Source organism: Somniosus microcephalus, chromosome 6 (genome assembly GCF_052327205.1).
Source record: "Somniosus microcephalus isolate GS21.2 chromosome 6, FLI_Smic_1.0, whole genome shotgun sequence".
In the NCBI taxonomy this organism is placed as follows: Eukaryota; Metazoa; Chordata; class Chondrichthyes; order Squaliformes; family Somniosidae; genus Somniosus; species Somniosus microcephalus.
In genome coordinates this window covers 205,198,254-205,222,341 of record NC_140992.1, presented here as the reverse complement: position 1 = coordinate 205,222,341, position 24,088 = coordinate 205,198,254, and the positions used below count along the sequence as shown (strand labels likewise).

General features: G+C 49.3%; 1 protein-coding gene across 1 annotated transcript in view; it reads right to left on the bottom strand.

Annotated features, from left to right (window-relative positions):
• Positions 1–24,088, bottom strand: part of slc9a5 (solute carrier family 9 member A5) — a 192,499-nt gene that overhangs the window by 9,618 nt on the left and 158,793 nt on the right. The window contains exon 14 of the mRNA XM_085991270.1: positions 10,821–10,958. Within this exon, the coding sequence (XP_085847396.1) occupies positions 10,821–10,958 (138 nt within the window). The remainder of the gene's footprint in view (positions 1–10,820; positions 10,959–24,088) is intronic.

The following is a 24,088-nucleotide window of genomic DNA, read 5'->3' as shown; positions in this document are numbered from 1 at the left end:
AGAGAGATTGGGAGTGTGAGAGAGAGAGACTGGGAGTGTGAGAGAGAGAGACTGGGAGTGTGAGAGAGAGAGATTGGGAGTGTGAGAGAGAGAGATTGGGAGTGTGAGAGATAGATTGGGAGTGTGAGAGAGAGAGAAATTTGGAGTGTGAGAGAGAGATTGGGAGTGTAAGAGAGAGAGAGATTGGGAGTGTGAGAGAGAGAGAGATTGGGAGTGTCAGAGAGATTGGGAGTGTGAGAGAGAGAGATTGGGAGTGTGAGAGAGAGAGATTGGGAGTGTGAGAGAGAGAGAGATTGGGAGTGTGTGAGAGAGAGAGATTGGGAGTGTGAAAGAGAGAGATTGGGAGTGTGAGAGAGAGACTGGGGGGAGAGAGAGGAGAGAGACTGGGGAGAGAGAGAGAGAATGGGGAGAGAGAGAGAGAGAGAGAGAGACTGAGGGGGAGAGAGAGAGCGACTGAGGGGTGAGCGAGAGAGAGAGATGTGGAGAGAGAGGGAGAGACTGGGGAGATAGAGAGAGAGAGACTGAGGGGGGAGAGAGAGAGCGACAGGGGGAGAGAGGGAGACTGGGGGAGAGAGAGAGAGATGGGGGAGAGAAAGAGAGAGAGTAGAGAGACGGGGGGAGAGAGAGGAGAGAGACTGGGGAAAGAGAGAGAGAGAATGGGGAGAGAGAGAGAGTGAGACTGAGGGGGAGAGAGAGAGAGACTGGGGGAGAGAGACGGGGAGAGAGAGAGACTGGGGGAGAGAGACAGAGATGGGCGAAGGGAGAGAGAGACTGGGGAGAGAGAGAGAGACTGGGGAGATAGAGAGAGAGAGCACGACGGGGGGAGAGAGAGAGACCGGGGGGTGGGGGGGAGAGAGAGAGAGAGACTGAGGGGAGAGAGAGAGAGATGGGGAGAGAGAGAGAGAGAGAGAGAGACTGAGGGGGAGAGAGAGAGTGACTGAGGGGTGAGCGAGAGAGAGAGATGTGGAGAGAGAGGGAGAGACTGGGGAGATAGAGAGAGAGAGACTGAGGGGGGAGAGAGAGAGCGACAGGGGGAGAGAGGGAGACTGGGGGAGAGAGAGAGAGATGGGGGAGAGAAGAGAGAGAGTAGAGAGACGGGGGAGAGAGAGGAGAGAGACTGGGGAAAGAGAGAGAGAGAATGGGGAGAGAGAGTGAGACTGAGGGGGAGAGAGAGAGAGACTGGGGGAGAGAGACGGGGAGAGAGAGAGACTGGGGGAGAGAGACAGAGATGGGCGAAGGGAGAGAGAGACTGGGGAGAGAGAGAGAGACTGGGGAGATAGAGAGAGAGAGCACGACGGGGGCAGAGAGAGAGACCGGGGGGTGGGGGGGAGAGAGAGAGAGAGACTGAGGGGAGAGAGAGAGAGATGGGGAGAGAGAGAGACTTGGGGGGAGAGGGAGAGAGTGGAGGGAGAGGGAGAGAGTGGGGGAGAGAGAGAGAGAGAGAGACTGGGGGGAGAGGGAGAGAGTTGGGGAGAGGGAGAGAGTTGGGGAGAGAGAGAGAGAGACTGGGGGGAGAGAGAGACTGGGGGAGAGAAAGACTGGAGGGGAGAGAGAGTGAGACTGGGGGGAGAGAGAGACTGCGGAGAGAGAGACTGGAGGAGAGAGAGAGACTGGGGGGAGAGAGAGAGACTGGGGGGAGAGAGAGAGACTGGGGGGGAGAGAGAGAGACTGGGGGGAGAGAGAGAGACTGGGGGGAGAGAGAGAGACTGGGGGGGAGAGAGAGAGACTGGGGGGAGAGAGAGAGACTGGGGGGAGAGAGAGAGACTGGGGGGGGAGAGAGAGACTGGGGGGAGAGAGAGACTGGGGGGGAGAGAGAGAGAGATTGGGAGTGAGAGAGAGAGAGATTGGGAGTGTGAGAGAGAGAGAGACTGGGAGTGTGAGAGAGAGACTGGGAGTGTGAGAGAGAGATTGGGAGTGTGAGAGAGAGAGATTGGGAGTGTGAGAGAGAGAGATTGGGAGTGTGAGAGAGAGAGATTGGGAGTGTGAGAGAGAGAGATTGGGAGTGTGAGAGAGAGAGATTGGGAGTGTGAGAGAGAGAGATTGGGAGTGTGAGAGAGAGAGATTGGGAGTGTGAGAGAGAGAGATTGGGAGTGTGAGAGAGAGAGATTGGGAGTGTGAGCGAGAGATTGGGAGTGAGAGAGAGAGAGAGAGATTGGGAGTGAGAGAGAGAGAGAGAGATTGGGAGTGTGAGAGAGAGAGAGAGATTGGGAGTGAGAGAGAGAGAGAGATTGGGAGTGTGAGAGAGAGAGAGATTGGGAGTGTCAGAGAGAGAGATTGGGAGTGAGAGAGAGAGAGATTGGGAGTGTGAGAGAGAGAGATTGGGAGTGTTTCAGTGAAGCAACCACTAACACTACTAACAATAACCAGCCCCAGGACAGTGACATCGTAGCACAGAGAATTCGACCCAACACAATTGTCACTAAACAAAAGGAAAAATACCTGTCATATTGGGCAGAATCAACAAAAACCCAAAGCAAACTCAATTGCTACTTGGCCCTAAACAGACAATACAACATGGCTGAGTACCTGACCATGGTAAAGGATAACAAACTGAGAAAAACCTTGACAAGGTACAGACTTAGCGAACATAGCCTAGCGATCGAAAAAGGCAGACACAGGCAGACCAGGCTGCCAAGAGAGGACAGGATATGCTCTCACTGCAGTCAGGGAGTAGTGGAGACAGAGATGCACTTCTCACAACCTGTGGAAAATATCAGGGCATCAGGGAGAATTGCTACCAAAAATTCTCACAAATATGCCTGAATTCAGAAATTTGAATGACGACCAAAAACTCCCATACCTACTGGGGGAGAAGAGAAGCTGTGTAGCACTGGCGGCACACTATGTTACAGCTTGCCATGAACAGAGGGACAACCAGTAAACCTAAGAAAAGATTATATATAAATAATGCGAATGTATATTTATACACTCAGGGATATACCTGTTTATACACTGTATGAATAGAACTGCGTTTATGTGTTCAACCATAAATGTATTTTGATGCTTTGGCAACATAAGATGTACCTTATCATGCCAATAAAGCGATTTGAATTTGAATTGAATTTGAGAGAGAGCGAGTGGGGGAGAGAGAGTCTGGGGGGGAAGAGAGAGAGCGACTGGGGGGAAGAGAGAGAGCGACTGGGGGGAAGAGAGAGAGCGACTGGGGGGAAGAGAGAGAGCGACTGGGGGGGAAGAGAGAGAGCGACTGGGGGGGAAGAGAGAGAGCGACACCCCCCCCACAGTCGCGCTCTCTCTTCCCCCCCCAGTCGCGCTCTCTCTTCCCCCCAGTCGCTCTCTCTCTTCCCCCCAGTCGCTCTCTCTTCCCCCCAGTCGCTCTCTCTCTTCCCCCCCCCAGTCGCTCTCTCTTCCCCCCCCAGTCGCTCTCTCTTCCCCCCCAGTCACTCTCTCTTCCCCCCCCAGTCGCTCACTCTTCCCCCCCCAGTCGCTCTCTCTTCCCCCCCAGTCGCTCTCTCTTCCCCCCCCCGTCGCTCTCTCCTCCCCCCCCAGTCGCTCTCTCTTCCTCCCTCCCCCCCAGTCGCTTCTCTCTTCCCCCCCCAGTCTCTCCCATCTCTCTTCCCCCCCCCAGTCGCTCTCTCTTCCCCCCCCAGTCGCTCTCTCTTCCCCCCCATCGCTCTCTCTTCCCCCCCAGTCGCTGTCTCTTCCCCCCCCGTCGCTGTCTCTTCCCCCCCCGTCGCTGTCTCTTCCCCCCCCAGTCGCTGTCTCTTCCCCCCCCCAGTCGCTGTCTCTTCCCCCCCCCAGTCGCTGTCTCTTCCCCCCCCAGTCGCTCTCTCTTCTCCCCCCCCGTCGCTCTCTCTTCCCCCCCCGTCGCTCTCTCTTCCCCCCCCCAGTCGCTCTCTCTTCCCCCCCCAGTCGCTCTCTCTTCCCCCCCAGTCACTCTCTCTTCCCCCCCCCAGTCGCTCTCTCTCCCCCCCCCAGTCGCTCTCTCTCCCCCCCGTCGCTCTCTCTCCGCCCCCCAGTCGCTCTCTCTTCACCCCCCCCAGTCGCTGTCTCTTCCCCCCCGTCGCTCTCTCTTCTCCCCCCCCCATCGCTCTCTCTTCCCCCCCCAGTCGCTCTCTCTTCCCCCCCAGTCACTCTCTCTTCCCCCCCAGTCGCTCTCTCTCCCCCCCCAGTCGCTCTCTCTCCCCCCCCAGTCGCTCTCTCTCCGCCCCCAGTCGCTCTCTCTTCACCCCCCCCAGTCGCTCTCTCTTCACCCCCCCAGTCGCTCTCTCTTCCCCCCCAGTCGCTCTCTCTTCCCCCCCAGTCGCTCTCTCTTCCCCCCCCAGTCGCTCTCTCTTCACCCCCCCAGTCGCTCTCTCTTCACCCCCCCCAGTTGCTCTCTCTTCACCCCCCCCAGTCGCTCTCTCTCCCCCCCGTCGCTCTCTCTCCCCCCCCAGTCGCTCTCTCTCTCCCCCCCCAGTCGCTCTCTCTTCCCCCCCCCCCAGTCGCTCTCTCTTCACCACCCCCCCCCCCAGTCGCTCTCTCTTCACCACCCCCCCAGTTTGCTCACAGTAGTGTCCAGATTAATCTTTAATTCCTGCAGACCAAAAGCCTAGACGCAGTGGCGGGCCGTGCGCATGCGTGCCGGCGTCAAGGCAGCTTTGCAGCTGGCGGCCTCTTCTCTCCGAGCCCCGCCCCCCCCCGGCCGAGAGACGCGCTCTCCGAGCCCCGCCCCCCCGGCACAGAGCCGTGCTCTCCGAGCCCCGCCCCCCCCCGGCCGAGAGACGCGCTCTCCGAGCCCCGCCCCCCCCCGGCAGAGAGCCGCGCTCTCCGAGCCCCGCCCCCCCCTGGCCGAGAGACGCGCTCTCCGAGCCCCGCCCCCCCCGGCAGAGAGCCGCGCTCTCCGAGCCCCGCCCCCCCCCCGGCTGTAATCAGTGTGGGCGGCGCATGCGCGGTGAGTGCGGGTGGCGCAAGGCGGCCTGGCGGCCGTTAGCGAGCGGGAAACTTCGGGCGGCCCGCCCGCGCTACGGCCCGACACCGTGAAACCTAAGAGGGGGAAGTAGAGAGAGAGAGAGAGGGAAGAGGAGAAGGAGAGAGAGAGAGAGGGAAGAGGAGAAGGAGAGGGAGAGAGGGAAGAGGAGAGGGAGAGAGGGAAGAGGAGAAGGAGAGAGGGGAGAGAGAGAGAGAGAAAGTTTTTGATTTTTAAAAACGCCGGTTTGGGGACGGCGGCAGTTAGAGGATCACTTCAGTTCCTCCTGTTGCTAAAGACAATTTAAAACACAAATAAATTGTTATTTAATTCCCTAACACATCATTAAAATATTTACCTTAGTTCCCCAACACACAGAAAGTGTGGGGGAAAAAATTGTGAAAAATCAAGATGGCGGCCACTTACCTCGGTTCAGAAGGATAAGGCCCGCCCACCGATTGGTCGACCGGTCAGGTCACCGAAGCGTAGGATTGGTCAATCGTCGAGTCACTCGACACTCAACTGTCGGACGGCACGCGCCAGGAACCCGCCGTCCGATTGGTGGACCTCGACGTCACACGGTCGCTAATGAGATGCTAATGAGCGGAACGCTGAACGTTTTTCGGATACCGTGGGCGGGATTTTTGTGCGGCCGAAACGTAAATACGCCTATGACCGGTCCGGAATCGCAAGCTTTCTTTTGAGGCGACGCGCGCGTCGGTACGCTCTGTATCTTTCAAACGTATAGAACACGGACAGACAGACAGACATCGGGACAGACATCGGGACAGACAGATAGAAGAGCCACTTTATATATATAGATATTGGTACTTTTTGTGCCAATATGCACCCAAAAATAGTTTGCTTCAGTGCAAACGGGGCCATGTAACCGCAGCCTTAGTTTATTAACAAAACTTATACTGTATTTAAAATATAGCTGTTGGCAAAAAACACAATGAAAAGTTGAATATATACTTTCTAATAGACCAGTATACAAGACACTGAGTCCCAAAAAGTCTTCATTTTAGTCAAAATAACTTGTAGTGAAAATAATCATTCTTCATTCATAATTCTTACATCACTAGCAGGATATTCCAGGAATCCAAATGTATACTTTCAGATTTAGTCTGTTTTTAAAATTCAGGTTATCTTTTCATTCAATAGCTTGCTTTAAAAAAAAGGAAACCAGCAAGTAGAAATAAAATTGCAAAATAGCCTGCTTTTTTAAGTTGATATTAGCTCAGAGTGTTGCATGTTATATCTTATAATGTATATTTTTTGCTGCTCTACAGAGATGGTTGAAGAAGAAAAGCAGAAGAGCTCCAGATTGAAGAAAAGGAAGGAGGTGAAGATAATCGATAATCACATTATTTACTGTTGATCTGTTTGTTGCTGCTCTTTTGCTTCAGTGGACAACTGAGAGTCTGTTGAATTAGTTCTGATCTTGTGGAGCTGAATGAGACCAGGCCGCACTAGCTGAGCACTCTGTGAGAGGATGGGTTCGTCATTTTGAAATTTCCAAGGTGGCTCCTTCTTGCAAATGTCCGATTCTGTGCCATCACTGCTTTGGCTAGTGACTGAAACAAGACTGAGTTATCCTCAACAGAGCTTCACCATACCAGAAAAAAATGGGACATGCAAAATGTGAGATTACTTATTTCTCAATTCAAAATAAAATAAATGTTGCAACATTAATTGATGGTAGTGGTATATAAAGGTACAGGCGCATAGTTTCTGAGTGACAGTCACTGTGAATCCAACAGAAGTGTAAATAGTTGATAACTGTTGTTTCTGCTCCCAGTTTCAGAGGTAACCAATGGAAGAATTTAAATGCAAAGCCACTTTTGACTAGGCTTCCTGTAGGCCCATGCTCCAGTTTTGTTTAGACACTGTGACAAATGGGAGAATCTGAAGCTTTTGAAACAGTCATTTGTTGCCGTTATCACGAGTTGGAAAATCTAGCTACTGCTGGCAGTAGCAATGTATTTAGTTACTGCAAACGGGAAACTAGCTCTCCAGAGCTTAATGAGGAAAGCTAACTGTCAAATGTGAGGAAAGTCTGCCTTAATGTTTCCAAGTTATGTTTATGAACCATGTGGTTCAACTCCAAACATGAAGGCCTAGAAATTCAGTTGGCGCCGCGCCAGGGCTTTAGCGCCGGAAAGTTAGCGCCGGCGCTAAGTCCCCCTGCGCGCGCCAAAAATTCAGTAGCGCCGCGCCCAAACGGCTGCCGGCGCTACTGAAGGGTGTTTGCGCCTGAAAATGGGCGCTACCTGCCGCTTTGCGGCGCTATTCCGGCGCTGCGGCGCCCGATGCGGTGCGGCAGGCTCGGGAAGTGCAGGCCTCCTCCTTCAGTTAAGGAGGAGCTGCCTGCACCCGCCCGCTGGCCGGTAAACTCATCAGAAAAATGAGCCCGGCACCTCGGGGAAGTACCGGGCTCGCAGCCCGGAAGCATCTGTTCCGCGGGGGGGGGGGGGGTGGAGGGGTCCGGGGAGGGAGGTGCGGGCAGGCGGCCGGCGGGAAAGCGGCCGGCCGCCGCGCGACCTTAAGGCGCAGGCGCTAACTGATGTAAGACTCTGTTGCCAGAGTCTTAGTTGCGGCTGCCACGGGCGAGGCGGCCGCAACTGAATTTCGGCGCTGGGGCCCGTCGGCATGGCAACCGGGACGCTGCGCACACCGATGACGTCATCGGTGCCGGCACAGCGCAACCGGTCTACCGCCGATTCTAGGGCCCCAGGGAATTTCTAAACTGGCCATAACTCCAGCACTAGGCCCTCTAGCGCCTCAAATGCGGCGCTAAGGCTACTCAATTTCTAGGCCGAAGACTTTCAAAAGATAGCCAAGGAATGATAAGAGACAATTGACATCTCAAGTGTGGTGGAAATCAACAATATTTGGGAATGGAACATAGGGTCAGTTGCAAACATAGCTATTCTGGAAGGGATCCTGGTGAAGATTTTTTCTGCATGCTAGTGTAACAAAATCATAAATGTGTTTGTAAAGGATGGGTTTATTTTGGAACATCTAGCGTAGATAGAAATATCTCCAATACCTCCCCATGGGGGAACTTTCAAAATCTTATTGATGAGACAAGAAAATTCTTATAGATACATGAATAGGGCATTCAGCGTGATTGTCCCTGATTCTCTGAAAACAAGGAAGTGCTTTTCAGTTATTAATGTAGCAACTTAATATCATGGAGAGCAGCTAGATACTCAGCACAGACACATAACGGCCCAGAAATTCGGGTCTCCACGGGTGAGTACGCACGGGGTACTCACCATAGGCCCAATGGAAGTGCCGGTTTCCTGCATGCACTGCGCATGCGCGGGAAACTGGCACTTCCGTTCCCCTGAACGAAGGGGTTCAGAGTTCGAACGCTGTGCGCGGGAGAGGCTGCGCGTGCGCATCGAACTTAGGTTTTTGTCCCAGGTTTTCCCGGGAGGGTAAGTCTGCAGAATTTACACATATAAAAAGCAGGCGTAAGGCCTGCTTTTTACAAGGTAAGTGGTGAATTAATTAAAATTTAAAAACATTTTCCACAGGTTTATTATTTTTAAATACTTTAAAGCAAGGTAAGTTTATTTTTAGCCCCGTTAGAAAATAAAATTATTTTTTTCAAAAATTTAAATTATTGTTTATAATAGTTATTTCATGTAATTTATAGTTTATTTTAAAAATGTGATGTTTTTAAAAAATTTATTTGAAGGTTTAGTGATGTTTTGGGGCCCGTAGTATTTATAAGTTTTGACAGCTCTTCCTGTCAATCTTATGAATGGAGCATTCCCTGCTCCGATTGGCTCCCCATGGCCCACGTGATCCCAGGGGCCGCTTCGAACTAACTGCGCCCCTGGGATACGCAAGCACTGCGCGCCGGCAGCTGGAGCAGGCCCAGGATCGGAATTCCACGGGGGCCCACAGCTCAACGGCCGGCGCGCAAGGTAAGTGCAGGTCGGGGGCTTGCACCCGCGGGAAGCCCCCGACCCAAATTTCTGGGCCAACATAAATCACCCTATTCCCATTTCTAGCAGATTTGCCTCTTTAATTCATTACCACTGGAAACTACATTTACTAATAATAAGACCTTGATATTAAACCCCCACGACAGGCAGGGGAGGGTTGGGCTGGGGGATGGGTGATTAAAGACTTAAATACCTGGAATGCGTCCCCAACACACTGCTCACATGCCCGCCACAATTTTTAAAACAGTGAATATTGTGACATCTGAGTGTCCCACCATGGAGACATATTGGGCTTGAATTTGCGATCGGAGACTTCCCGCAGGCGGATGCCTCCGATCATCAAAAAATCTACTCATTTACCTGGTGGTCCGGGAGATACGGAGGCTTGCGATCCTGGGCCTCTCCCGGTAGAAATGCGTAGAGGCCCATGTATCCCAGGGGTGCATGCAGTTCGCATGGGCCGGCCCAACCAATGAAAGAAGGGAATCCCCCTTCATACTTACGGGAATTCCGTACATACGGAACTGTCATAAGTATGAATGGGGATGACTTAAAAAATACACGAACACAAGAAATAATTTTGTTTTAATTACATATATAAAATTAATTAAAATAGCATTTAATTAAATTTTTAAACAAAAATGTAATTTTTTGGAAAAAAAATGTATATGTTTTAATGGGGCTAACTCTAATCTTACCTTATTGGACAGGGTTTTTTAATGTATAAGTGAGTGATAAAATTTTATTTTTCTATTTTTTAAACTCTTATGCTGGTAAAAGTAGGCCTGCTTTTACCAGGTGTAAGAATTCCACGGACTTTCAGCGGGCGGAAGTGCCCAACTCTCCACCCACAGAGGCACTTTTCTTGGGCATGCGGATGATCTGTCAAGAGAATTCTTGACAGATCGCGAGTGCCGGGTTTTAGCGCATGCGTTTCGCATGCCTAAACCCGGAACTTGTGCGGCCCCTTCGGGCGCGTGCCCATTAAATCAGGCTCCCACAGTACAATTGGGAACTCGATTTAAAATTCACTGCTGCTGTGCGGATTTCCCAGGGGGGGTCAGGAAACCTGGCAGTGAAAGGGAGGCGGAAGCTGTCGGCTTCACAGGGTAAGTGCCTTTTCCAGCACTCCTTATGGGTCGGGAGGAGCAAGAGTGCTCCCCCCAGCCGCTCAAGGAAACCTTCGGCGAGCCCTCTGCTGATCACGGCCTCTTTTCTCCCCCCTTCTGCGTTTGCCAACCTCCTGCAGCCCTAAAGACCCCACCGCGATTGCCCAGCTGCCCGCACCCCCCCACCCCGACTCGATCGGCGACCTTCCCCCTTACCGATTGCCGGGAACTGTCCTCAAGGGTCCCCGGCTGCGGCCGCCTGTCACTGGTACATAGAAACATAGAAGATAGGAGCAGGAGTAGGCCATTCAGCCCCTCGAGCCTGTTCCGCCATTTAATGAGATCATGGCTGATCATCCAAATCCAGTACCCTGATCCTGCTTTCTCCCCATATCCCTTGATCCCTTTAGCCTTAAGAAATATATCTAACTCCTTCTTGAGTATATTTAATGAATTGGCCTCAACGGCCTTCTGTGGTAGAGAATTCCACAGGTTCACCACTCTCTGGGTAAAGAAATTCCTCCTCATCTCAGTCCTAAATGGCTTACCCCTTATCCTTAGACTGTGACTCCTGGTTGTGGACTCCCCCGCCATCGGGAACATCCTTCTTGCATCTAGTCCTGTTAGAATTTATAAGTTTCAATGAGACTTCAGGTTTTCCCTCCCGGTCGCTGGCCAGTCTGTCAATCTGGCCGGCTGCCGGGCGGGAAACAGAACAAAAAAATGATAATGGGGTCCTGCCATTAAGTTTGGTGGGACCTCCGTGTCCTCAGCCTTGCCAGCACCCTCCCCGTAAATACCGGGGCCTAAGTGTCTAATTTGTCTTGCAAGTCCATTTTGTACCTGAAATTTTTCTTTCTTGTAAATTCTCATCCGCTGTTCGTGCCATAAAGGTGATGCCCTCATCGTCTTCCTGATCTTTCACCTTCGTAGGTCTATCCTTTTCCTCGTCTTCTGAGTCAACTTCTACAAAAACCGGAACTAGGAGCAAGGAAAAGGTTAGTTGCTCCTGTGGCCTGTATATTAGTGTTAAACGAGGAGGAATCCATAGTTCAAATCACTCGCACACTCACAGCTGATTGAGGATGAGTGGAAAAAAATCATTCTTTTTGTGGTAAACTTTACAAATAGTGGAGCTTAACTAGCACACGTTTCACGGTAGGTATGCAAGGATTGGCCTCAGCACCCTTGGGCTATAGAGAAGGAGAATCAGTCAAGGTTTTCACTCCTGATTGTTATGCAGAAGCTGGTAAGTGAATATGCGAGGAATCAAATGAGGACAGCATCAGGCTCATCAGTAATGCTCCCCAGGGTCAAGTAGCAGTTACTGCATAGACTCAGACATGAAGGGCTTGATTTTGCCGGCGCTCAGAGGGTGGGTTTGGAGGCGGGATGGCTGCCAAAATAGCAAAGATTAACAGTGGGTAGGAAACCCGCTGTCAACTCGCCTCCACGCGAGTCTCCCAGGTGTCGGGTCTGTCAGCGGAGAACTGACCTGATACCAAGCGACGGGGGAGACAATTGAGCTCATTAAATGGCTTGTTAACATACAATTTAATGGTATTTTGAGGCTTCCTTCCAATTTTAGGTGCTCCCCCATGGGTTACCCGCTGCTCAGGGAACACGCCAGGGTCAGTCTGCTCTGATGTATCTGATAAGCTGACAGCTGCAGAAGTGGTGTAAAGGATGCCATGTTGCAGATGGTCAGTTTCAGAGCGCAGAAACTGTTGGTTACTCCATTTGTAAGACATATTGAGATTTCTTTAACTTGCAAGTGTTTAGAGCCAACTAACTGTATGTCCAGTGCCACCTCATTGGAACAACCTCTCTCACCATTACATAAGAACATAAGAAGTAGGAGCAGGAGTAGGCCATACGGCCCCTCGGGCCTGCTCCGCCATTCAATAGGATCATGGCTGATCCGAACCTAGACTCACCTCCACTTCCCTGCCCGCTCCCCGTAACCCCTAATTCCCTTATCAGCTAGGAAACTGTCTATCTCCGTTTTAAAGTTATTTAATGTCGCAACTTCCACAGCTCTCTGAGGTAGCAAATTCCATAGATTTACTACCCTCTGAGTGAAGAAGTTTCTCATCTCAGTTTTGAAAGGGCAGCCCCTTATTCTAAGATTATGCCCCCTAGTTCTAGTCTCACCCATCAGTGGAAACATCCTCCCCGCATCCACCCGATCAAGCCCCCTCACAATCTTATATGTTTTGATAAGATCGCCTCTCATTCTTCTGAATTCCAATGAGTAGAGGCCCAACCTACTCAACCTTTCCTCATAAGTCAACCCCCTCATCTCCGGAATCAACCGAGTGAACCTTCTCTGAACTGCCTCGAGAGCAAGTATATCTTTTCTTAAATATGGAAACCAAAACTGTACGCAGTATTCCAGGTGTGGCCTCACCAGTACCCTGTATAACTGAAGCAAGACTTCCCTGCTTTTATACTCTATCCCCCTTGCAATAAAAGCCAAGATTCCATTGGCCTTCCTGATCACCTGCTGTAACTGCATACTAACCTTCTGTGTTTCATGCACCAGGACCCCCAGATCACTTTGTACTGTGGCACTTTGCAGTTTCTCTCCATTTAGATAATAACTTGCTCTTTGATTTTTTCTGCCAAAGTGCATAACCTCACACTTTCCAACATTATATTCCATCTGCCAAATTTCTGCCCACTCACTTAGCCTGTCTATGTCCTTTTGCAGGTTTTTTATGTCCTCCTCACTCACTGCTTTCCCTCCCATCTTTGTATCGTCGGCAAACTTGGATATGTTGCACTTGGTCCCCTCCTCCAAATCGTTAATATAGATTGTGAAGAGTTGGGGTCCCAGCACCGACCCCTGCGGAACACCACTAGTTACTGATTGCCAACCCGAGAATGAACCATTTATCCCAACTCTCTGTTTTCTGTTAGATAGCCAATCTTCCACCCATGCCAGTATATTACCCCCAATCCCGTGATTTTTTATCTTGTGCAGTAATCTTTTGTGTGGCACCTTGTCAAATGCCTTTTGGAAGTCCAAATACACCACATCCACTGGTTCCCCTTTATCCACCCTGTTTGCTATGCCCTCAAAGAATTCGAGCAAATTTGTCAAACATGACTTCCCCTTCATAAAACCATGCTGACTCTGTCCGATTAAATTATGCTTATCCAAATGTCCTGTTACTGCTTCCTTAATAATGGACTCCAACATTTTACCAACCACAGATGTTAGGCTAACTGGTCTATAGTTTCCAGCCTTTTGTCTACCTCCCTTTTTAAATAAGGGTGTTACATTAGCAGTTTTCCAATCTGCTGGGACCTTTTCTGAATCCAGGGAGTTTTGGAAAATTACCACCAATGCGTCCGCAATCCCTACCACTACTTCTCTCAAGACCCTAGGATGTAAGCCATCAGGTCATGGGGATTTATCCGCCTTAAGTCCCATTATCTTACCGAGTACCATCTCCTTAGTGATTTTAATTGTGTTTAGCTCCTCCCCCCCATAGCCCCGTTTGTCCAGTGTTGGGATATTTTTAGTGTCCTCTACTGTAAAGACTGATACAAAATATTTGTTCAGCGTTTTTGCCATCTCCATGTTCCCCACTACTAATTTCCTGGTCTCGTCCTCTAAGGGACCAACATTTACTTTAGCCACCCTTTTTCTTTTTATATAACTGTAGAAACTCTTGCTATCTGTTTTTATATTTTTTGCTAGTTTACTTTCATAATCTATCTTCCCTTTCTTAATTAATCTTTTAGTTATTCTTTGCTGGCTTTTAAATGCTTCCCAATCTTCTATCTTCCCACTAAATTTGGCTACTTTATATGCCCTTGTTTTCAGTCAGATACTATCCTTTATTACTTTACTTAGCCACGGATGGCTGTCTTTTCTTTTACGCCCCTTTTTCCTCAGTGGAATATATTTTTCTTGAAAGTTGTGAAATATCTCCTTGAATGTACACCACTGCTCATGTACCGTCTTACACCTTAGTCTATTTTCCCAGTCCACTTTAGTCAACTCTGCTGTCATACCTTCATAGTCTCCTTTATTTAAGCTTAGTACGCTGGTTTGAGATCCAACTCTCTCACCCTCCAACTGAATTTGGAATTCAACCATGTTATGGTCACTCATTCCAAGGGGATCCTTTACTAGGACATTTTTTATTAATCCTGTCTCATTACACAGGACCAGATCTAAGATTGCCTGCCCCCTGGTTGGTTCAGTAACATACTGCTCAAGGAACCCATCCCTAATGCACTCTATGAACTCTTCCTCAAGGCTGCCCTGCCCAATTTGATTTGTCCAGTCAATATGAAAGTTAAAATCTCCCATGATTATAGCTGTTCCCTTATTACAAGCCCCAACTATTTCCTGATTTATACTCCGACCAATAGAGTTGCAACTGTTAGGAGGTCTATAGGCTACGCCCACTAGTGACTTTTTCCCCTTATTATTCCTTATCTCTACCCAAACTGTTTCACTATCCTGATCCTTTGACCCAATATCATTTCTCACTATTGCAGTGATTCCATCCTTTATTAACATAGCCACCCCACCTCCCTTTCCTTCCTGTCTGTCCTTCCTAATAGTCAAATATCCCTGGATGTTTAGTTCCCAGTCATGGTCACCTTGCAGCCATGTTTCTGTAATGGCCACCAGATCATACCCATGTGTAGTTATTTGTACCGTCAACTCGTCTATTTTGTTACGAATGCTGCGTGCATTCAGATAACGAACTTTTAAATATGTTTTGTGGCAATTTATTCCTGCTTTTATCCCCTTTACTACTTTACCTTTATCTTTATATATTCTGTCCCTTCCTGACATGCTCTGGTTTTTAATTCCCCCACTGCTACCTTGCTCTATTGCCTTCTCCGCTGACATTTTTATTTTTCGCTCTCTTGAAACCTCCCCCCAACTAATTAGTTTAAAGCCCTCTCTACAGCCCTAGTTATTCGATTCGCCAGGATTCTAGTCCAAGCACTGGCCAAGTGAAATCCGTCCCAACGGAACAGCTCTCTCCTGTCCCAGTACTGGTGCCAGTGTCCCAAGAAGCAAAACCCATTTCTCCCACACCAGTCTTTGAGCCACGCATTTAACTTTCTGATTTTATTTACCCTAGCCAAATTTGCTCGTGGCTCAGGTAGTAATCCAGAGATTATTACCCTTGTGGTTCTGCTTTTTAATTTGGCCCCTAGCTGCTCATACTCCCTCAGCAGAACCTCTTTCCTTGTCCTATCTATGTCGTTGGTACCAACATGGACCACGACAACTGGATCCTCCCCCTCCCACTCCAAGTTTCTCTCCAGCCCAGAGGAGATGTCCTTAACCTTGGCACCGGGCAGGCAACACAACCTTCGGGACTGTTGCTCTCGGCTGCAAAGAACCCTATCTATCCCCCTAATGAGACTATCCCCTACTACTACAACATTTCTTTTTACTCCCCCCACTTGAATGGCCCCTCGTTCCACGGTGCTGTGGCCAGGTTGCTCATCCTCCCTGCAGTCCCCGTTCCCGTCCTCACAGGGAGTAAGAGCCTCGAACCTGTTGGATAAGAGCAAGGGCTGCGGCTCCTCCAACACTACCTCCTGGATCCCCGTACCTACCTCACTCAAAGTCACACCCTCCTGTCCCTGACCACGGACTACATCTGAATTAGTTAATCTAATTGGTGTGACTACTTCCTGGAACACAGAGTCCAGGTAACTCTCCCCCTCCCTGATGTGTCGCAGTGTTTGAAGCTCGGACTCCAGCTCATCAACACAGAGCCGGAGTTCCTCGAGCAGCCAGCACGGATCGCTTCTGTCATCTCAACCTCACCTGCCATCTATTGCAGCTACAACGGTGCCCTAGAAACTATCTCACCTTGCTCCTCTGATTCCATGCATGCTCAGCCCCAACACCAACATCACCAACCAGCAGCACCAACAACACCAACCTTCTCTGCCATCACCCGATGCGGCACAGGACATCAGCCCCTGACAACAATGCTGCCCGGGAGGCCAGCGATGGCATCACCATGGCCAGATTTATCTCACTTGCTGCTGTAAACCCTGGCTGCCACATGATGCGCCAGGTTGACACCATCCCACACCAGCACCGTAAAGCATCCCTTTAATGTCCAAGCCATTCCATGCACACTCAACACTATAGCGGTGGGGGGGGGGGGCTGGAGTTATGTCTCAACATTTACTGGAACTCAGTAAGACACTTCTCAAGGTGTGCATAGATCTGTCCAATAAGGGGCAGTGTTGAAAATATAGATTTCACTATATGACAACACATTACAGGTAGACTACCCTTTATCCGGACTTCCGAAAACCGAAACCCTCTAAAAACCGAAGGTTTTTTCGGTCAGCGTAAGTCGTGCGCACGACATGACCAGAGTGGCGCACGACTTACAGGCCTAGCCGGATAAGGGATAGTGTAGCATTTTTCCGCACTTCTGAAAACCGAAATCGCTCAGCGTAAGTGTACCAGCCTTTATCCGCACATCCGAAACCAGAAAACCTCTGAAAGCCGAAAGTGGAGCAAAGCATGACTTCTGAAAACCGAAATGCGCACGACCACGACCCCCAAGATCCTCAAGCCAGATGTAATGTACCTTTATTGCATGTTTATGTACAGGTATTTAACTTAGTTTGTACCTGTACATGTTTGAAGTTTTACTGAATGTTTTCCTTACAAATAAACTGTACTACAGTATTTATCCCTGTAACTACAGTATTTATAGTTGTTATTTATCCCACCCTTTCGGATAAGGGATAGTGTATCCTTTATCTGCACTCCCGAAAACCGAATTACCTCTGAAAACCGAAGTGTTTTCGCGCACCTTCCAAAATCCGAAATTTTCCTAAAACCGAAACACGGCTGGTCCCGAGGTTTTCGGATAAAGGATAGTCTACCTGTACCAGAAACTTCACATGGACATTGGCTAAACCTCTCAAGTGCCTACCCTTGTGTGTTGTTATAACGTGGATAAATGTGAAGAAAGGCAGATTGGGAAGTGTTGATGTACAGAGGGACACCAGTCACTGAAAGCAAACATGCAGTTGCAGCAAGCAGTTAGGAAGGCAAATGGTATGTTGGTCTTCATTGCAAGAGGATTTTGAGTATAGGAGCGAGGATGTCTTACTACAGTTATATAGGGCCTTGGTGAGACCACACCTGGAGTACTGTGTGCAGTTTTGGTCTCCTTACCTAAGAAAGGATATACTTGCCATAGAGGGAGTGCAGCGAAAGTTCACCAGACTGATTCTTGGGATGGCAGGACTGTCGTATGAGGAGAGATTGGGTCGACTAGGCCTGTATTCACTAGAGTTTAGAAGAATGAGAGGGGATCTCATTGAAAAGTATAAAATTCTGACAGGGCTAGATAGACTGGATGCAGGGAGGATGTTTCCCCTGTTTGGGGGCTCTAGAACGAGGAGTCACAGTCTCAGGATATGGGGTAGGACATTTAGAACTGAGATGAGGAGAAATTTCTTCACTCAGAGGGTGGTGAACCTGTGGAATTCTCTACCACAGAAGGTTGAGGAGGCCAAGTCACTGAACATATTTAAGGAGATAGATAGATTTCAAGACAAAAAGGTGTCAAGGGGTATGGGGAGAGAGCAGGAATATGGTATTGAGATAGAGGATCAACCATGATCATATTGAATGGCGGAGCAGGCTCAAAGGGCCGAATGACCTACTCCTGCTCCTATTTTTCTATGTTTCTATGTTAGTTGGTATGCTTGCAGTAGAATGAGGGTGAGTGTGAGGGGTGGCTACTGAGATGGGGAAGTGATAATGTAGATAGAGAGGGATGGGTGGAGGTGCAAGGTAAGTTGGTGTGAGTAAGGATGTGCAGGAGAAGGGTATGGAAGGCAGAGTGATGGAGATGTGTTGAGTGGCACAGCAGGGTGAGTTTGAGTGTGGCTTTGCAGTAACATTTCATGATCTACTGAGATCATTGAAAGGTTGGCGCCACTGTATCCAGGTCCTCCTGACGGCATCCCTGCTTTTGCCTTCCTGTGCAGTGTGCAACCAGGCTGCGTTGGTGTCCTGGGGAGGTCTCTTCCACCCTTGGAAGGGAAGAGGACCTCGCTCCATGCTGTGACTCCCTCCATAAGCATATGGGAGAGCCTGGGTGCAATCGTCGACCTCAATGCTGTCAAACACTGACAGAACAACTGTCAAACTCAATGTGGTCGTGGTCCCTTTAAGGAAACCGGCTGATGACGCGTCATCAAATGACGTCATCAGACTCACTTCCTGTTAATTGGGCGGGAAGCCCGCAGGATGGGCTTAACAAGGCCAATCTACGGAAAATCCCTTTCACAGAGCGGCTGCAGCCGGGACCGGAACCCGGCAACCAGCTATCCCGCCGCCATCCCGACACCGCTGAGAAAATCCAGCCTGAAGAATGGCCACTTGGGTGAGCTACCAGAGGATGCTGGTGCCCATGGAACTGCACCCTTGTACTTTTCAGTGCCTGTGAGAGAAGGAGGAAATTTGGAAAAACAATATTATAACTTTTATGATCCATCTTTCTTTTTGCCTGTGCAAACAATTTGCAGATCAAGGAGAATTTGCAGTATGTAGCAATAGTTAGAATCCTGAAGTGTGCTTCTATCAGTTCTGATTCCTGTTCTTGTGCTTAATGAACCCCCATTCCTTTCACAACCCCATCCTCTCTGCTCCACTTACAGAATTTCTTGTCCTCATGACATCTCTTCTACTTTCAGCTCCACTTATTGTGGCCTTGTGCCATGTCTACTGCAGGCTTCCAGACCACAGGTTGCTCCTTTTCCTTAGCACCACTTATAGTTCCCTTCTTCCTGCTGGCTTTACTTTGAATTAGGGAAATTTAGAGTTGCTTTTCAAAACGTTTGAAACCTCATTTTTTTTCCTTGTTACTGTGACATATTTTCAAGTAAGGTAGTTGTGATATTGTTGAATAGTGCAATCAATGTTAAAGAACTCATAGTTGTGAATCTGCATCCTTATAACAACTGTGCTGCCTGGTATATTTTTACCATGTCTATTCCTGAAGAATGCAGCTGCATCTGCAACAATCATAGATTTGGGTGATTTGCATTCATTACACCACCTCCTCCAACAAGCTCAACCAACAATTGAGTGGCAGTCACTGTAAATCCAAGTTGTTAAAATGCCACAGGTTTTATCGATGGAATACAGCAATGTTGCATACCAGCAATAACTTTGTCTCCAGCACTGGCTTTTTCTGACAGGTGAACGAGTTCAATTAAATCCTGTGCAACAGGGCAACACATCGAGGCCACAAGCTGCAATCCAACATCAAACTGAAATATATATGGCTGGAATTTTGCCGGTGCTCAGGGGCGGGTTTGGAGGCGGGACATCCGGCAAAATCGCAAAGATTGACAGCGGGTCAGAAACGCACTGTTAACCTACCTCCAATCAATCTTCCCAAGTGTCGGGTCCCCAATTTGCGCATGGACCTGACACCTAGCGGCGGGAAGAGGATTATAGCCACTTAACTGCTTGTTAACAGGTAGTTAACAGGCTTTTTCCAATTTTGACACTTCTAACATCCGGACACCACGCCAGGTAAGTGGCGTGTTGTGAGTCTGCTGTAGTGTTTTTGCATTGATGACAGCTGCAGAAGTGGTGTGAAGGATCCAATGGTGCACTGGTGAGTTTCAGAGGTAAGAAAATGTTGGGAAATTCATTTTTAATGCGTTTAGACTTTTCTGTAGGTAACAAGTTTTGAATTGTATGTGTAGTCCCACTTCATTGGGAGAACCTCTTACCAGTGACAGATCGCTTCTGTAACCTCACCTGCAGCTGCCATCTGTTCTAGCCTAAGGAGGGAGTCACTGGAGAGCCTGGGTGCAAGAACTCACCTGTGAACAGGGATTGTCAGTGTTTGCAGCACCTCAATGCTGTCAAACACTGAAAAATCAACTGTCAAAAAAAATTGTGTGTGGTCCCTTTAAGAAAACCATCAGATGACATATCATCAAATGACGTCACCTGACACTGGCTTCCTCTTAATTGGCCGGCAAGCCCGCAGGGCAGACTTAACAAGGCCAATTGGGGTAAAATTACATCTGTGGGCCGGATGTAGTTGGGGGCGGGACTGGAACCTGGAAGGCAGCTGACCCGCTCCCAATCCGCCTCGAAGCATAAAATCGCAGCCATAGTGGAGCATGTCAAAATAGGGAATATGGGTTCAATCTAGTAAAAAGCAAATTTAGGACTGTTGTCGGGTAGTTCTTTACACAAAAAGTGATCGACGTATAGAACAGATGATTGGCAGCGAAAATCATGGAATTATTTAAGAATCAATTTGATGGAACACTGGATGGATTGTAGGATCATTCTGGATGGATTAACTAAATGGATAGCATTCCTCATCCATATTCATCTTGTGATATCAAAAGGTAAAAATAACACTATTACATTTCTTAAAACCAGTTTTACTTTTCTGACATATTTGCACGTTTTGTCTGAAAGTAGACAAATAAGACTTGAGGGCCAATCTCCCTGCTCCTCCTGTGCCTGGACGCTAGTCAGGCGGCCTACATCTGAGAGGCCTGCACCAGCAGCAATGGCTGCCAGTTTTGGGCCCTTCTAACTGCTGTCCAAATAGAACAGAGGATCACCTCTGATCCCTCTCCCATTGTCCCTGAAAAAAAAAGGGACTTATCGTTTTGCAGTCTCCGGGACTTTGCTGCCTGCCTCTCTCTGATATTCCAGCTGGAGAGGCATTGGACGCACAGCCAAAAGCCATCTTCTTCTGGGTAGCTCTAAAAATGGGTGACTTTCCATTGCTGGGGGAGGAAAATGAGGTGGGAGGGCGGGGGCAGGCGACGCGTGTGATGCAGGTGCAAGCCTTGTGCTTTCTCGCCACCCCCACCCTGCTGCGCAAACACAAAAATTGTTGTCACAGGTTTCCACCTTTTTCTCCTCTCCTTTGTGCCAGGGACCCAGGTGCATAGAAGAGGAAAATCAGACCTATGATGTTTTTAGACTATGGGGGGGATTTTAACTGAGGTGCGGGATGGTGTCGTGTTATCCGAATTTCGTGTTTCCCACACGAATCTAAATGGATGTGGGAGATTGATGCAATTTTAACTCAATTGGCCAATTGATTTCCAACGTGTGGGAAGCCTTTGCAAATGGGTTTTTCATGACTGAAAGTCTCCTCCGATGACGTCATCATTGCTGCTGCATTTAAGGTCCACAGCAAGCCTTGCTTCCTCTGCAGACTGCCAAGCTTCTTGACTGTGCAGTGTGAGGGAGCTGCAGCAAATATGACAAGCGGGAGGGCCAGATCAGCTCCTCGCTTTGACGAGGTGGCACTGCAGGCATCAGTGGATGGGGCTAAGGTCAACAGGGAGGTGCTCTTCCCTTCATCAGGGAGGAAGAGGCTTCCCACTCAGACCAAGGCAGTGTGGATGCAGGAGGCTGAGGAGATCAACTCCTTGGGAGTCACCCGCAGAACCTGGATACAGTGCAGGAAAAGATTTCATGACTTTCAGCGCATTGGAAAAGTGAGTATGAATTTCCCATCACCCTCAATCTGATCCCCATTGCCTTTCCTCACCAGCACTCAGATTTAGCAATCTCTTCCTCCACATCCCACTTGACACTGACATCCATGCACCCTTACCCATTCCCTCCTTCTCTATGCTCACATTCACATAACTATTCCACCATGCAGCCCTCACACTCCCTATCACTCTGATGCTTTGAACACAACTGACAACATACAGGGAGGGCCCTTGGTCTTGCAACCTCACTCCATCTTTGTCTCCTTTTCCGAGTTGCAGGCAATGACTAGTGGGGTACTGCAGGGATTGGTCCTAGGACCCCAGCTATTCACAATATATATTAATGATCTAGACGAGGGAACTAGATGTAATATCTCCAAGTTTGCAGACGACACAAAGCTGGGTGGGCGTGTGTGCTGTGAGGAGGATGCAGAGAAACTCCAGTACGATTTGGACAGGTTGGGTGATTGGGCAGGTGCATGGCAGATGCAGTATAATGTGGATAAATGTAAGGTTATCCACTTTGGTGGCAAAAACAGGAAGGCAGATTATTATCTGAACGGCAATAGATTGGAAAAGGGAAAGTGCAACGAGACCTGGGTGTCCTTGTGCACCAGTCGCTGAAGGTAAGCATGCAGGTGCAGCAGACGTTTAAGAAGGCAAATGGTATGTTGGCCTTCGTAGCGAGAGGGTTCGAGTACAGGAACAAAGATGTCTTGCTGCAGTTGTACAGGGCCTTGGTGAGACCACATCTTGAGTATTGTGTGCAGTTTTGGTCGCCTTATCTGAGGAAGGATGGTCTTGCCATGGAGGGGGTGCAGTGAAGATTCACCAGACTGATACCTGGGATGGCAGGAATGATGTATGAGGAGAGATTGGGTCGATTGGGCTTATACTCGCTGGAGTTTAGAAGAATGAGAGGGGATCTCATTGAAACTTATAAAATTCTAACAGGACTAGACAGACTTAATGCAGGAAGGATGTTCCCGATGGCCGGAGAGTCCAGAACCAGTGGTCACAGTCTAAGGATAAGGGGTAAGCCATTTAGGACAGAGATGAGGAGGAATTTCTTCACCCAGAGAGTGGTGAACCTGTGGAATTCTATACCACAGAAGGCAGCTGAGGCCAATTCATTAAATATATTCAAGAAGGAGTTAGATATATTTCTTAAGGCTAAAGGGATCAAGGGATATGGGGAGAAGGCAGGGACAGGGTACTGAATTTGGATGATCAGCCATGATCACATTGAATGGCGGAGCAGGCTCGAGGGGCCGAATGGCCTACTCCTGCTCCTATCTTCTATGTTTCTATATGTAAGTATCTATGCTATGCAGTCTCTACACACACTCCTTCATTCTCACTCAACCTCCACTTGTCTCCCTCATTGCAGGAAAAGAGAGCTCACAACAAAAGAGAGCGAGCCAGGACAGGAGGAGAGACAGCCTCATTAGCCCACCTGACCCCCTGGGAGGAGGCCGTCCTGGAAATCATGGGCATTGAGGATGATTCGTGCATGGGGGATGGACAGACAGGTGCAACACAGCAAGCTGGTGACAGAAAAGTTTCCCATCTCTCTCTTTGACATTGCATGAGTCGCTGATAACGATTGTGAAGCTGTAACAGATGGACTTATGAGCATCTGCCAAAAGCTATGTGCAAGTAGCCTTTGCATCACATCTCTGACTCTTTCCTTTACTCCCCCACAGGACCATCACAAGCATCCGTCCCCACTAGCCAGGGAGAAGAGGCTGAGCAGCCAGACTCCTCAGAGGAAGCTGCAACCTCTGAGGGCGCAGCGTCAGCAGAATTCAGCGCACCCAGCACCTGCGCAGACACTCACACCTCAGTGGGACCTTCGGGACATAGAGTAGTGTTGTCACCTGGTGTATCACAGCTCACAAGTGAGCATCAGCATATTGTGGAGACAAGTGGAGAGTCCTAGTCGGAGGGCGCAGGACTCTGTCAGCTCAGCTCAGCAGCATGTCGACCCTCTGCCTCTGGGTCCATCCATAAGATCAGAGGTGATGGAACTCCAGGCACAGATGCAGGAGTCTCTGGCAGGTTTTGTCTTTAGGGTCGCTGTGAATGTGGAGCGAATGGAGGAGTCCATAGCGAACATGAGCAGAGCCTTTGTGGAGTCATTGGCGCATGAACGCATCACCACGGAAAAGATGTCTACCTCCGTGGAAAGGATTGCTACCTCCATGGTAAGGCTGGCTACCGTAGAGGAGAGGATGGCTACGGTAGAGGGGAGGATGGCTACAGCCATGGAGGAGCTTAGTCGCCAGGGTATGGAAAACATGGTCATTGTTCAGAATAGAATGACATCTCTTGAGGAGCGATGGGCATCTATTGAACAAAGAAACCAGACCTTCATGGAAGTCCTTCTGAGTAGGACTGCCGTTGCAGATACGGGTCCCCATGGCCCCCCTGATGTGCAGCAAGGTGCTCTCCAGCCACTTCCAGGCGCTGGCCCCTTCTGGCCTGTGCAGTTTAACGTGGGTGAGCAGCAGCCTGGCGCTCCTGTTGCTGCTGCTGTTGCTGGTGCTGCTGTTGTTCCTGGTACTGCTGCTGCCGCGGCTGGTGCTCGA